General features: G+C 42.1%; 1 protein-coding gene across 1 annotated transcript in view; it reads left to right on the forward strand.

Moving 5' to 3' along the window:
• The window catches only part of CMYA5 (cardiomyopathy associated 5), a 104,200-nt gene continuing 89,184 nt past the window's right edge, over positions 1-15,016 (forward strand). Inside the window, exon 1 of the mRNA XM_025389192.1 lies at positions 1-220. Coding sequence (XP_025244977.1) covers positions 72-220 — 149 coding nt within the window. The 5' untranslated portion in view covers positions 1-71. The remainder of the gene's footprint in view (positions 221-15,016) is intronic.

Here is a 15,016-nt window from a genome sequence, read left to right on the forward strand (position 1 = left end):
GTCGGAGGGAGAACACCAGGCGCGGCGCGGGCGGCTCCGGCTCCGACTCCGGCCCCGGCCCGGGAGAGGCGATGGCGAGCCGCGATAGCAACCACGCTGGCGAGAGCTTTCTCGGCTCCGACGGGGACGAAGAGGCGACCCGGGAGCTGGAGACAGAGGAGGAGTCGGAGGGCGAGGAGGACGAGACGGCGGCGGAGTCGGAGGAGGAGCCGGACGCCAGGTAGCGCGAGCCTCTCTCCTCGGCCCAGGGCCTGCAGGGCAGCTAGCAGCTCCCTTGCTTGTTTGCTTTAAGTTTTTAGGCTCTGGGGTTCGTTTCCGTCGAGCTAGGCACTTACTCTCTGGGTGCACTGCCGTTTAAAAGAACTTGAAGGTGAAGGTGCTCGCTGTCAGCTGGAGTGACAGGCCCGCCTGCAGCAGAGTTCATTACCCCCGCCCCCAGCTCCTTGTGACTCGCTGCTCTTGTTTATTCCTGAGGATTTACTTAGGTCCTGCCTAACTGCCGAAATGTGCTGGAACGCGTACATCTGGCCCAAGGCACAGGAACAATCGCTAAATCCTGAGCTAGAGAAGGGGGTGGGGTGGAGGCGGTGAAGGCGCACTGGTACCTTCAGATGAATGGCGGTCTCCCCGGCGGCCTAGCACTGGACTAGGCTGCAATAAGGTGACCTTATTTTGATACAAAGGCCCATACATTCTTTGGGGGAAAAGAAGCATGAGTTTCAGTAATCCATGTTCTTCAAGTCCTGCTTCTTTTTTCCTGGTCCCAAGTATCAGTTTCCGTGAATGTGATGAAGTAATACTATGTAAAAAAGATGCGCCTCCCACCCTTCGATCTCCCACCCTCTGTCCCTTTCTTTAAGAAGGCCCTAAAATGAGAATAATAGAGATCATCTAATCTCTATTTGGATTTGCTTCTACCTTCACTGGTTCTCCTTGAGTATGTGTTTTGGGTTTTTTCCCTGACTGTGCGTCAGTCAGTGATGTCTCTTCTTCAGTCTGTTGGTAACAGTGGAAAGGTTTTGAAGGTGGCAGGTGGGTGTGAACCATCTCAGAACGCCCAGCTTACCTAATCAAAGCCAGCAAAGCCGATGTTGAAGAAGTAGCCCATAGAGTGGCATTGGGGAGGATGGACGGTCAGGCAAGAAGTCCTGAATGCATGTCACATGTTTACCAAGCAACTACCAAGTGGGAAGCAAGCACAGTCCCTGGCCTCAAGGACTTTGTGGAAAAAGTTCCCCTAACTTTTTCCCCTATGGGGAAATGTTTCCCTAACATGGGGAGTGTGAGGCTATATAGAGGTGGAGGGAAGGACGGTGGGTACTGTGCAAGGGCAGAAGAGGGAGTGTTGGGCTGGAGCTGCCTTGAAGTAGTGGGCAGGGACTACAAACAGGAAGAGCAGAGGAGAAGGCACCTGTAGGGAGTGGATCAGGGAGCAGGGGACCTGTGATCCCTTGGCAGTGTTGAGAAGGGGAAGTCTGTCAACCCCAGCTTTTATAACCTTTCCCTAAGTGTTGTCTGGGATCCTCATATCCTTGCCCAACCACATTTACAACCAAGAGAATCTGAAAACTCATTTACACTAAAATGTGAGCAGCTGACAATTCACCACTTTGGGGTTGTATTGCCATTTGACAAAGGTCAAGGCCTTCAGAAAAGGATGTGATTTGTCTGCAGTAAACTTCAGCCTGCTCTGACTACAGACAGTAAGGTGGACACCAGGTAAAGAGGTCAGAATAAATAGAGTGGAGGGAAACATGAGGGAATATGGAAAATGGAGGCCTGGAAAAAGCATCCAATTTATTTTTTATTAGATGACAAGGGTAACAGGAAGTCAGCAAAACTTCTGGATTTAGGAAAAACACATGTTGACAAAAAAGCGTCAAACTGTAAAATATTTGAAGAGATTGATTCTGAGTCAACTATGAGTGACCAGTGGCCTGTGACACAGCCTGCAGGATATCCTGAGAACATGTGGCCAGGTGGTTGAGGGACAGCTTAATTTTACACATTTTAGGGAGACATGGGACCTCAATCAAATACATTTAAGATGTACATTGGTTTGGTCCAGAAAGGTGGGAAAACTGAAGGGAGTGGGGGCTTCTAGATTATAGGTAGGTTTAAGTTTTTTCTGATTGGCAATTGGTTGAAAGAGTTAAGTTATTCTCTTAAGACTTGGAATCAGTGGAAAGGAATGTCTGGGTTATGATAAGGGGATGTTGGGACCAAAGTTTTGTCATGCAGATGAAGCCTCCAGGCTTGAGAGAGAATAGATTGTAAATGTTTCTTATCAGACTGAAAGAGTTGTTCTATCAGTAATTCCAAAAGGGAGGGGGATGTAGTGAGGCATGTTCCATCTCCCCACCCATCATGGCCTGAGTGAGTTTTTCAGGTTAGCTTTGGAATGCCCTTGCTGAAAGGAGGGGTCCGTTCAGACGGTCAGGGGGCTTAGAATTTTATTTTTGGTTTACAAATCTTTATTTTTAAAAATTCAAAAGGCACAAAGTAATCTGTAAACTTTCCTTTACCCTTTCAGGTATGATATATAATTATCTACAGTAATCTTTCTGAATTGAGGAAAAATTCCCTTTAATTATAAAATGCTTTTGTCGTGCAGGAAAGCTCATCATTTACATACACCAACATGTATATTGGATCAGAGAACTATCCTGATATATCATCCAGTGATATGAATGTGACATATAGCATCAAGAGGCCTGATTGTGAATCCTATTAGTTGTTCCATAATGGGCAAATTCTGTCCTCTTTGAGCCCAATTTTCTCATCTGTAAAATAATATGAATTCCTAATTCATCAGGTTGTCGTAAGGATTGCATAAATTATGTGAATGTGTGGAGGAGTGCTTGGTTCTTAGTAGCTTCCCATTAAGCTTTAGTTTCTTTTATTCCATCAGATGAGTCATTATTAGCAGGAAGGCTCTACCTTCTGCCCACTGTTCATCCATGAAGGGAGAGATGGTCTCAGCTTTCAGTATAAATAATGATCCTATTTCACTTTGTATTTATTCATTCACTAAACATTCATGGAGTGCCTACTATTAGTATTTGCCATAGACAATGCAAGGTGCTGGGGATACAAAAATAACTAAGAATCCATTACCATCCTCATGTTTACATTCTAGTTGGGGAAACAGAAAAACATAATTATGTCGTTAGCTGTTAGAAGAGATTTAAGGAAGAAAAGGTGTGTATGAGGCACCTCAAAGTCTTGGGATCCATACTACCTGGAAGGGTTGGAGAAGGCTTCATCATTGCAGCGGTGTTTTGAATCATAATAAAGTGCCTCACAGTGCTTGTAGTTTGTGGATATCAAAAAAGATTTTTGTGTTTCTAAAACTTCACCAGAGAACTTTTGTGAAAGGCAGATTATAAAACCCACAGGATTTTAGAGCTGGCAGAGGCTTTAGAAGTATCTGTTCCCAACCGGTCTGACTTTAGATTCAGAAACTGAGTGTCAGGAGTCGTTTGTTCAAAGTCACACCTTTTTTTTTTTTTCTGAGGCAGGGTCTCACTCTCGTTGTCCAGACTGGAGTGCAGTGGCATGATCATGGCTCACTGCAGCCTTGACTACCCAGGCTCAGGTGATCCTCCCACCTCAGCCTCCTGAGTAGCTGGGACTACAGCTGTGCATCACCAGGCCTGGCTAATTTTTTGTGTTTTTATAAGAGACAGGGTTTTGCCATGTTGCCCAGGCTGGTCTTGAACTCCTTGGCCCAAGCAATCCATCTGCCTCAGCCTCCCAAAGTGGTGAGATTATAGGCATGAGCCACCGTGCCCGGTCTGTCACAGAATTTTTTGGAGTAGAATTAGGAGTAGACCCCAGGTGTCTGGACTCCAGTTTAATGTTCATTAATTTATTCATTTGGCAGATATTTATTGAACTCCTACAATGTGCCAAAAACTTCCTAGGCACAAGGAATACAGCTGTGAACAAAATGAATAAGGTCTCTGCCCTGTTAAAACTCACTCCAGTTTGGGGAGACAAAAAATAAAACATATAGTATGTCAAGTGGTAATACATTATGAGGACAAAACAGCAGGATAAACGGGTGAGATGTATTTGAATGAGGTGGTAAAGAAAGCCTCTCTGATGAGGTGACATTTGAGCAGATACTGAAGGAATGAGTTTCTAGGCAAAGGGAAGACCAGGTGCAACGGCACTGAGGCAGGGATATGTGTCTTATTTGAGGAGCACAAGGAGGTCAGGATGCTGGAACAGAGTAAGGTAAGGGGGCAAGTGGTCAGAGTCGAGGCTGAGAGATAGTTGGGTTGCAGATCATGTATGGCTTTGTAGCCCATGGTAAGGACTTTAAATTTTATTCTGAATAACATTGGAAGCTGTGTTCTGTCTACTATACCAGTCTGGATAAAAACAAACAAACACACACACAAAAAACAAGGAAAGCACAGTGATTGCAATATTCCTTTAAATAATAAGCACCTATACATTTGTATTTTCATTTTACTAATATTTATTAAACACCATGTGCCAAACACTATGTTAAATGTTTTAAACTCATGGTTTCCTGTATAGAGAGGAGACAGAAGTAAATACAACTGTTATTTTTGTATTTATCTTCCTGTAGACCAGTGAAAGCCAACTCTTTCAGCCTTTCCCACAGATCACTTAGAAACTTTTCAGCATTTTTATTTTGGGTCATTCTCTGTTGATCAATTTTCGTTTCTCTATTTAAGCACAGAGGATTTTTGCTACAGCAATACCCAAAACTTAAAAATCACCTTCAATTGCAGCTTTGCCAGTGCTTCTATAAAACAGGTCTGTCTAAGCTGACAGAATTAAAATTATTAGTGACATTCACATTTAACGAGTCCTTGTAGGAAATCAACCTTTTGGAAGGTGCAGGGAATTTGTAAATGGTTTTCGTTATCAGTACAGAGCACTCTGTTTCCATGTATCTATTTATATAGTGTCTCCCACAGATGTGCTTACCTAGGTGTTTTGACAAGCGTGTTATTTGAGCCAGCCTTCTTCTGAGGTCAGTGGAAAGAGCTCAGAATGGGAGGGGTGACTGCTCAGGATGCCAGAGGCTGAGGGAGGATAGAAGATAACATAGTCACTTGTAGCCAGAAACTGAAGAGCTATTTAAGTGTTGGCTGCATGGATATTACATGTCCGTGGTAGGACTTTGACTCAATGAAGAGTCAAACACAGCAAGAGTTGGAATTATCATTATTTTTTCTTTAAAAAGGCAAACTTACTAAAAAATGTAGGACATACCGATAAAATTTTACACAAAAAAAGTCTGTATTCCCTGGATATTCTGAAAACAGGCTTAATGAAAACCTAATCTTCTTTAGTCATTAAGCCAAATTCCCCTTCCTACCAACATGACTTCAGAGAATCAAGTACAAGAGACAGGTTGTGGCTGTACATGAACATAACCTTTGATTTAGTCCAGCATTAGCCTATAGAAATATAAGGTGAGCCACATATTTAATTTTAAATTTTCTAATAGCCACATTTTAAAAAGTAGAAAGAAACAAGTGACGTGAATTTTAGTAATCATTTAACCCAATATCCAAAGTATTACCATTTCAACATGTAATCAGTGAAAAACTTATTAGAGATATCTTACACTATTTTGTACTAAGTCTCTGAAATTTGATGTTTTTTAAATACTTATAGCACGTCTCAATTCATCCTACCTAATCACATTTTGAGTGCTTCATAGCCACATGTGGCTGGTGGCTATCATACTGGACAATGCAGGTCTGATAATACCTAGAAATCTGCTAGCTTCATTGGAATAGGGAGAACTGCTGCGTTGGTAGTAAGTTCTATATGCCAGGCCCTGTGCTGGATACCAGGGACACAAAGAGGATTGGATGACATGGTTGTTTTCCCTCAAGCAGCTCAGTCTGGTGAGTGGAAGCGGTTAATTTCAATGTAATATCATAAGCACTACACTAAGGATATTAACAGAGGAATATCCAAAGACATTCTTCCTAAAATGAGATTTAGAAAGATTTCTGTAGAGTGACACTGCAGTTGGGCAGAAAGATATTCCAGGCACAATATGTGGTTAGGTATTCCTTTAGTTCCTGGTTCCAGCTCTTGTGCTGCCAATGGCTGCTCTGTCTAAACTTTCTTGTTATTATCCAGAATCATCTCAGGATTTTTTAGGGTTGAGAATATTTGTTGATTGGATAAGTGAACGGTGTGAATAAATAAATGAATAAATGAGTGTGTGAGTCAAGGGCAAGTCTTCCCGACTTCTACAAGAAGCAAGTTGAGTTGGAATATTGAACTTGTAAGATCAGGTAAGACTTTTGTTGGTTGTTGGCAGTTCATTTACCAGGGATTGATAATGCCCAGTGACTCTGGAAAGACAGTAGCTTGGAGGGAACATTGACAAGTACTGAAGGATTGTTCAATTAAGGTGTCTGCAGTCATCAGTGCCCCCCTTCTGTGACTTGTCAGAAAGTCACCCCCAGACCGATCCTTCAGCCAGATCATAGATGGAAAAATAAGAATAGACTTTGCTTTTTGCTCAGAGAAAATTTTTCTGTTAAGACAACCAAAGTGGATTCAGTTCCAAAATTCTTCAGCCTAATCTGATAAAGTCCAAGATATGTGGGAAGATTAATTGATGCTACTGTTCAGTCCACCAAACTAAATGCTCAGAGCCCTCTCAGGGAGCTGTTAATGTGTTTTCTTCATGTAAGTATGCCTCCTTTTAAGAAAAATTCACTTGCAAGATTGAAATTTACATTCACTGTTGTATGCCATAAATATATACAATTTTGATTAAAAAAAACTTAGAGAAATTTACATTCATTACAAATTTCCTCCTAATGGCTGATTTCACAAGGGCACTTAAATTGTTGATTTATAAATAAAATTAATTTCTTCCATTTAAAGAAATGTTTTTATTGGCCAGGCGCGGTGGCTCATGCCTATAATCCCAGCAGTTTGGAAGGCCAAGATGGGCGGATCACCTGAGGTCAGGCGTTCGAGACCAGCCTGGCCAACATGGTGAAACCCCATCTCTACTAAAAATACAAAAGTTAGCCGGGCGTGGTGGTGCACGCCTGTAATCCCAGCTACTTAGGAGGCTGAGGCAGGAGAATCACTTGAACCCGGGAGGTGGAGGTTGCAGTGAGCTGATGCCACGCCTTTGCACTCCAGCCTGGGCAAAGAGAGCAAAACTCCGTCTCAAAACAAAACAAAACAAAACAAAAAACAATGTATTTACTGTAAGAAAAGAGACTTATTCATTCAAAAGATATTTACTGTGGGCCTATTGTGTGCCAGGCAATATAAACATGGAGTGAATAAAACAGGTAAAGTTATTAATCATCAAAGTTTAGCCTCTGGGAAGGACAGGTATAAATAAATAATCTCTTAAGTAATTAGCTAAAGCAAATGCATTGGTACAATGAATTGGACCTTGGGAGCTGAGGTAGGGGCCTGCTAGGACCCTTAAGTCCCAGTCTCTGAAGCCTCCTTGCTCATTCCCTGGGAGTTTTCAGTCAGCCTCTCGTCCCTCTTGTTAGTCCTTCTCCATCTGCCTACAACGAAAGGTTTCACTGTCCTGTAATGAGAGTCTGGCAAGACAGCCTGGCTGCTGATGACTCTTATCCTAGAAGGGACTTCAGACGTCATCTCCCTTACCCTCATGCTTCTGATGAGTGAACAGAGGCCCAGATAAGAGGAGGGAAACCACTTAGTCAAGGAACATCTAATCTCTTCCAAGCACTATCACTTGTTATTTTGAGTTATTTTTACAATAGCTCTGTGATATAGGCATTGTTTTCATTCCCATACTGAGTAATTTACCTAATTTCAGACAGCTGGTAAGTGGCACAGCTAGGATTCTAACCCCAGTCTACTGGCAGGGCCCGTGCTGGAGCCATCATCAGTTCAGTGCTCACCTCAAGATTACATAATATGTATATTACACACACCTGTTTTTATTAGCCAATTTATTTCTTTTATATTTGAGTACAATTTTGCTATTTTTAAATAATCATTTCAATTCAAACTTTTTTAAAGGCAAAAGCATCAAAGACTCAAAAAATCTGCATAGTAGCTAATCTTGACCAGCATCTTAGCAATATTAAGTTTCCTGATGTGTAATAATGAGAGTAGATCTTATGTTTAAAAATAGATATTAGGCAATCCAGTGTGATTGCATTTTCATAAGGCCAAAGATAGTAGCACCAAAATAACTTCCTTATATGCTGTATGGGATCATGTAACAAACTTGCAACAGTTATTTACCATAATATGTATAAAATTCAGATTCTCTGTTTAAAAGACAATTCATATTAGTTTTGGGGTCATGAACTTTGAAGTTTTTCTATTTATTTATTTTTTCCCAAGAGGGCATGAGAAGAGATTGAGACAACTGACTTCAGCTCTTCTTAGAATTTTGGGAGCTCCAAGAAGAGCTTCAATAAATCCCCTAGTCATCCATCACTATTTTGGGCATAAATCAGGTTACACTGCATTAAAAAAAAACACACAAAAAAACAAACACCTGATAGAACTGAGAAGACCAAGATTATCATCCTGGCTGTGCCACTTACTATGTGACGTGGGGCAGGATACTTTGCCTCTCTGTGTCTTTACCACAACTTTCCCACTTTCTCCCTGACTGGCCCCTGTCTACCTCTCTCAGCTCATCTCATGCCACTGCATTTTCACTACACTCCAGCCAGCCGGCTAATGAGCCTGTTCCTCCATCCAGGTCTTTGCTCTTGCTGTCTGCTCTCTCTGGAATGCTTCTTTAAATCCACTATTCAGGTTTTGGTGCAAATGACACTTTCTTAAAGAGGCTTTCCTCAACTGCCCTGCCGCATGGGCTTAGTTCACTCCCTTCATGTCTTTCACGGTCACATTATTCATTATTTCACATTGCTCTTCATAGCACCTATCGTTATCTGAAATTTATTTGTTATTGCCACCACCAGAATAGAAACTCCATGAGGGGAGGGGCCTTGCTTCTCTGTTGCATTGTCAACAGCTAGAACACAGTGCCTGCTACACAGTAGGTGCCTAATAAATGGTGGTTGTGGCCAGACACGGTGGCTCAAGCCTGTAATCCCAGCACTTTGGGAGGCCGAGGCAGGTAGAGCACTTGAAATCAGGAGTTCGAGACCGGCCTGGAGAACATGGTGAAACCCCATGTTTACTAAACATACAAAAATTAGCTGGGTGTGGTGGCGGGCACCTGTAATCCCAGCTACTCGGGAGGCTGGGGCAGGAGAATCGCTTGAACCCAGGAGGAAGAGGTTGCAGTGAACTGAGATGGCGCCACTGCACTCCAGCCTGGGTAACAGAGTGAAACTCCGTCTCAAACAACAACAGAAGAAAGAGAGAGAGAGAGGGAGGGAGGGAAGGAGTGAGAGAGGGAGGGAGGGAGAGAGAGAGAGAGGGAGGGAGAGAGAGAGGGAGGGAGAGAGAGAGAGAGAGAGAGAGAGAGAGAGAGAGAGAGAGAAAGAAAGAGATGTTGAATGCATGAGTAGTTGGGGTTCACCATAACATTTTATCCCTAGGATCTCAGTTCCTTCTGTCTGATGCACACCACTTGTATTACCACCCTCCTAACAAATTGTCTTGTTGTTTATTATACTCATGCCAGGATAATAAAAGGCATGGAGAATGAAAACCGAGCAGTGGTCATTGATCTGGCAAAATGCAAGTCCATAGAGAGAGATGAATAACTAATGGAAATGCAGACAGCTTTGAAAGGGTTAATAGTTTAAGCCTATCAGCATCTGCTTTAGATTGAATTCATTTTTAATAAGTCCTTTCAAATACAGGATCTAGGTTACTCTCCTGGGAGAAGAGGATACTAGAAAGTGGAAAGAGGGAAGTGGGTGCCTAGAAGAGGAGAGGGCACCCAGAGCACACTGGGTACTACAGTTGTGCCTCAGTCTGTCCTGCTCACAGGAGTGAACCGAGGGTATCACCCAGGAAACCGCAGAAAACTGGCTACAAACTCTTGGCCTCAGTCACTGATAACTGCAGGAGGGGGTGACATTCTTATTTCCCTGACTCCTCAGAGAATCCGATACAGAAGGGGAAGAGAAGCATGGACAGAGTTAACCGTATTGACATATAAACTAGAACTGCCTGAAAACCAAACGTGGAGTTAAAGCATTGATAGAGTTAGGACCCCTAGTGCATTTACATACTTGACTCCTTGGAAGAAAATTCTAGTGGAGTCCCTGGACACCATCCTAGGTGGGCAGGGAGATGCAGGGTAATACAGCCTTTGTGGCTGGAGGGCCAAGCCCGAGAGAGGAATGCTGGCATCTGAATATCAGACCTTATTATCTGAATAACTGACTGGAATCAGTGGTCTACTTTACCTTAGAGAAAAATGGCAAGAAACGGCAACCACTCTTAGATTTTTCTTTCTCTTTCTGTTCCAGTTGATACTTGCTGCTCAACCTGCTACAGTTTCACTTGTCAATCTCATAAGTTTCCTTTGACTGAGTTTGCGTAGTTTAACACTTTAGAATCATGAATTCAGAAACCCAGGCTTCAGTGACAACACTGCCACCGAACAGGTTTCATTTTGCTAGGAAAGCCTTATGTAAGTTATTTTCTCTAGGTGAGGGGTGCTGCCTTGGGTTCCAGAATCTTCACCAGTTAGGGTTTGGATTTGCAATAGAAGTAAACTGTGATCAATTTAAGCAGAAAATTGGGTGGTAGCTCCTAAATCATGGGAAGGTTGGAGAACTAGTCATTAAACAGGAACAGCCCCTCAGACTATGCCTCGAAACGGCTCTGATGAATTATTTCAATTCAATTACAAAAAGACAACCCAATTTAAAAATAGGCAAAGGGTCTGAGTAGAGGTTCTCTAAAGAAAATATGCAGATGTCCAGTGAGCACATGAAAAGATGGTCAACATCATTATCCATCAGATAAATGCCAGTTAAAACCACAACAAAACCTAAGTGTCTGGTAATGGATGAGTGGATAAGGAAAATGGGATATATAGACAAAATGGAATATTATTCTACTATAGAAACAATGAAATTCTATCATTTGCAGTGATGTGGATGGATCTGGAGATCATTATGTTAAGGGATATAAGCCAAGCACAGATAGACAAATATCACATGTTCTCACTCATTGGGAGCTAAAAAAGATCTCGTGAAGATAGAGAGTAGATCGGTGGTTACTTCAGGCCAGAAAGGGTAGCGGGGAGGGAGGGATGAAGAGAGATTGATTAATGGGTACAAATATATACTTAGGGCTGGGCACAGTGGCTCACACCTGTAATCCCAACAGTTTGGGAGGCTGAGGCAAGCAGATCACTTGAGGCCAGGAGTTCAAGACCAACCTGGCCAACATAGTGAAACCCCATTTCTAGTAAAAATACAAAAAAAAAAAAAAAAAAAAAAATTAGCTGGGTGTGGTAGTGCATGCCTGTAGTCCCAGCTGCTCAGACAGGAGAATCACTTGAACCTAGCAGGTAGAGGTTGCAGTGAGTCGGGACTGCGCCACTGCACTTCAGAGCAAGACTCTGTCTCAAACAAACAAACATACACTTAGAAGAAATAATACCTGGTGTTTGATAGATCAGTAGCGTGATTGTAGTTAACATTAATTGACTGTACATTTCAAAATGTGTAGAAGAAAATAAATCAAATGTTCCTAGGGTAAAGAAAAAATAAATGTTTAAGGTAATGGATATCCTAATTACCCTGACTGGATTATATAAATGTCTCAAATGATCACATGTACTGAGAAAATATGTACAGCTATTACATATCAATAAAAATAAATTAATTAAAATCTCACACACACACAAATAAAACCACAATAAGATACCACTTCATACTTTCTAAGATGGCAAAGACAGATGTTGGGAGAGGATGTGGAAGCATCAGAATCCTCATATAACACTGGTAGGAATGTAAAATGTTACAACCACTTTAGAAAACAGTCTGGCAGTTTCTCAAACAGTTAAACATAGGCTTACCATATGAGTCAGCAATTCCACTCCTAGGTATGTACTTGAGAGAAATGAACACATTTGTCCACATAAAAATCTGTACATTAATATTCATAGAAGCATTATTCATAATAGCCAATAAATGGAAACAACCCAAATGTCCATTAAGTAATGAAGAGATAAAGAGGCTGGGTGCGGTGACTCACACCTGTAATCCCAGCACTTTGGGAGGCCAAGGTGGGCGGATCATGAGGTCAGGAGATCGAGACCATCCTGGCTAACATGGTGAAACCCATCTCTACTAAAAATAAAAAACATTAGGCGGGCATGGTGGCTGTACTCCTACCTGTAGTGGTGGCTGCAGTCCCAGGCACCTGTAGTCCCACCTGCTTGGGACGCTGAGGCAGGAGAATGGTGTGAACCCGGGAGGTGAAGCTTGCAGTGAGCTGAGATCTTGCCACTGCACTCCAGTCTGGGTGACAGAGTGAGGCTCCGTCTCAAAAAAAAAAAAAAGAGATAAAATGTGGGCTGGGTGCAGTGGCTCACACCTGTAATCCCAACCAATACTTTGGGAGGCCAAGGCAGGAGGATCATTTCCATCTGAGTAACATGGTGAGACCCTGTTTCTACAAAAAAATTTAAAAATTATCTGAGCATGGTATAGTTCTAGCTATTCTGGAGTCTGAAATGGGAAGGTTGCTTAGGCCCAGAAGTTTGAGGCTATGGCGAGCTATGATCTGCCACTGTACTCTAGCCTGGGCAACAGAGCAAGATCCTGTCTCAAAAAAAAGTGTTATATTCATACAATGGAATATTATTTGGCCATAAAAAGGAATGAAGTACTGATACATACTATAACATGAATGGACCCTGAAAACTTTATGCTAAGTGAATAAATCAGACACAAAGAAACACATATTGTATGGTTTCATTTATATGGAATGTCCAGAATAGGCAAATCTTCAGAGACCCAGAGTAGATTTGTGTTTGCCTAGAGCTGGAAGGGAGATGTGGAAGGGATTAGGGGTGATGCTTTAGGGGAATGGGGTGTCTTTTGGGGGTGATGAAAATGTGCTAAAATTATCTATGGTGATGATCACACAACTCTGTAAATATACTAAAAGCCATTGACTGGTACACTTTAAAAGGGTGAATTTTATAGTATGTGAATTATACCACAATAAAGCAGTTTTTAAAAAATCATCTGGTGAGTAAACTGTTGCCATGGCTGGAGCACTAGATGTCACAATTTATGCTATTGCCACATCCACACCAGCAGTTCCATATTGCAGCAACTGGGACTCCTGCTACTGCCAGAGAGAACAAGGAGCTACACATCTGTTTGTTTCCTCAGTAGCTCTCGAGTCAGTCTAAAAACGGACGTGAAGGTCATCACTAGGAGAGTATCTAGTGCTGTCAGTTCTGTCTCCTCAGGACCCCCAAGGTGGGGAATCCACCAAGTGGGAAGAGAGAGAATTTGCTCAACTGTCTTTTTGGATGTCAGATGTCTGCTGGATCAGCAAGGGGCCCCGGGCTAGGCTGTTCTTCAGATTTTGTTACCTGACCCTCAGATCTTTTAACACAGGATGCAGTATATTTTGCTATTTCTGTGGATGTACAACACTTTGTTTAAGCAATAGAATAAATTGGTTAATATTTCCCAAGGAAATTGAATTGAAAATACAACATAGATCAGTGAACAGATAAAACCATATGAGGTTGAAGTTTTCCCCCATTAAATACCAGCTGAATCTGAGTGTTCACTGTTTATTCCAGCATGGACATTCCATTTTACAGTAAGAACAAAGAAGCCTTTCACTCTGGCCTCGATATGACCTGTCTTACACACCTTGCTATTTCTGCTTCGGGGTTTCAAAACTCCTTTGAAATCCTGTCACTGTTTGCTATTATCAGGAAGTTAATTCCTTCTAAAGCCTTTTGGTCTGTATGCCTAGGGTAATCCTCCTTTGGAGAATTGTCACCATCTCACAGGTGGGCTATAATAGAGTGTGTGTATGACCCTGGTTCGGGGGGAAATCAGATTCTAGTACTGTCAGATTTTCTTCTCTGGTAAGTTGGAAATGGAAGCAGAGATTCTCTTTAGTTAGCTTTAGAAAAGGGGCTTGGAGGACGTTTCTCAACTTTTTGGAGATCTAGTCAACTTTATTTTGATCTTTTCTTGAAAATTATTAATTTTTCTATCAGTCAAAAAATATTCTAGGGCCGGAAATGTTGGCACATGCCTGTAATCCCAACACTGAAAGGCTGAGGCAGAAGGATCGATGAAGCCCAGGAGTTTGAGGCCAGCCTTGTCAACATAGGGAGAGCCTGTCTCTACAAAAAATTAGCCTGGGATGGTGGGGCACGCCTGTAGTCCCGGCTACTTGGGAAGCTGAGGTGGGAGGATCGCTTGAACCCACAGGTCAAGGCTGCAATGAGCTGTGATTGCACCAGCTTGGGCAGCAAAATGAGACTGTGTTAAAAAAAAAAAAATTCTAAAGGTACATCTGTGAAACTGTCCAAACTGCCCAAGATGCGGTAAAGAAGAATATTAGCTAAAATTGCTGAGCATAATTTGGTGTCTAAGATGGTGTCCAGGAAAAAGAAAAAAAAAGGTATTTAATGCTAAATAAAAACAATCTGTCAAGGCAGGAATCCCAGAGTGTAGAAGGGTGGGGAGGTGACAATCCGTAGGGAAAGGGTGTGACCCCCACTGTGGGTCTGAATGCTGTATCACACTCAAGTGTGTTTCTAAAACCCTAAAACAGTTCACCCAAAGTGAGAGCAACCAGAATTCTATGATCATACCCTGTGTTCAAGGGTCTGAAAGCCATTTCAACTGGTCCTATCACCCAGGAGAAGCTCCATCCTTTATCAAAGCAAATCATGCCAACAAGTAGAAGTTTTCCTACCCCTTTATTTTAATTCTCTTGGATATAGAGATTAGAAGAGGGAAAAGCAATAAAATAACTTTTCTGAAAGCCAGGAGTCCATGCCTTTGTTCTTGGTTGATCTCTTAATCTCTTTGGGAAATAATTTTCTGTTACTGAGGGTGCCATT

This window comes from Theropithecus gelada, chromosome 6 (assembly GCF_003255815.1).
Source record: "Theropithecus gelada isolate Dixy chromosome 6, Tgel_1.0, whole genome shotgun sequence".
NCBI lineage: Eukaryota > Metazoa > Chordata > Mammalia > Primates > Cercopithecidae > Theropithecus > Theropithecus gelada.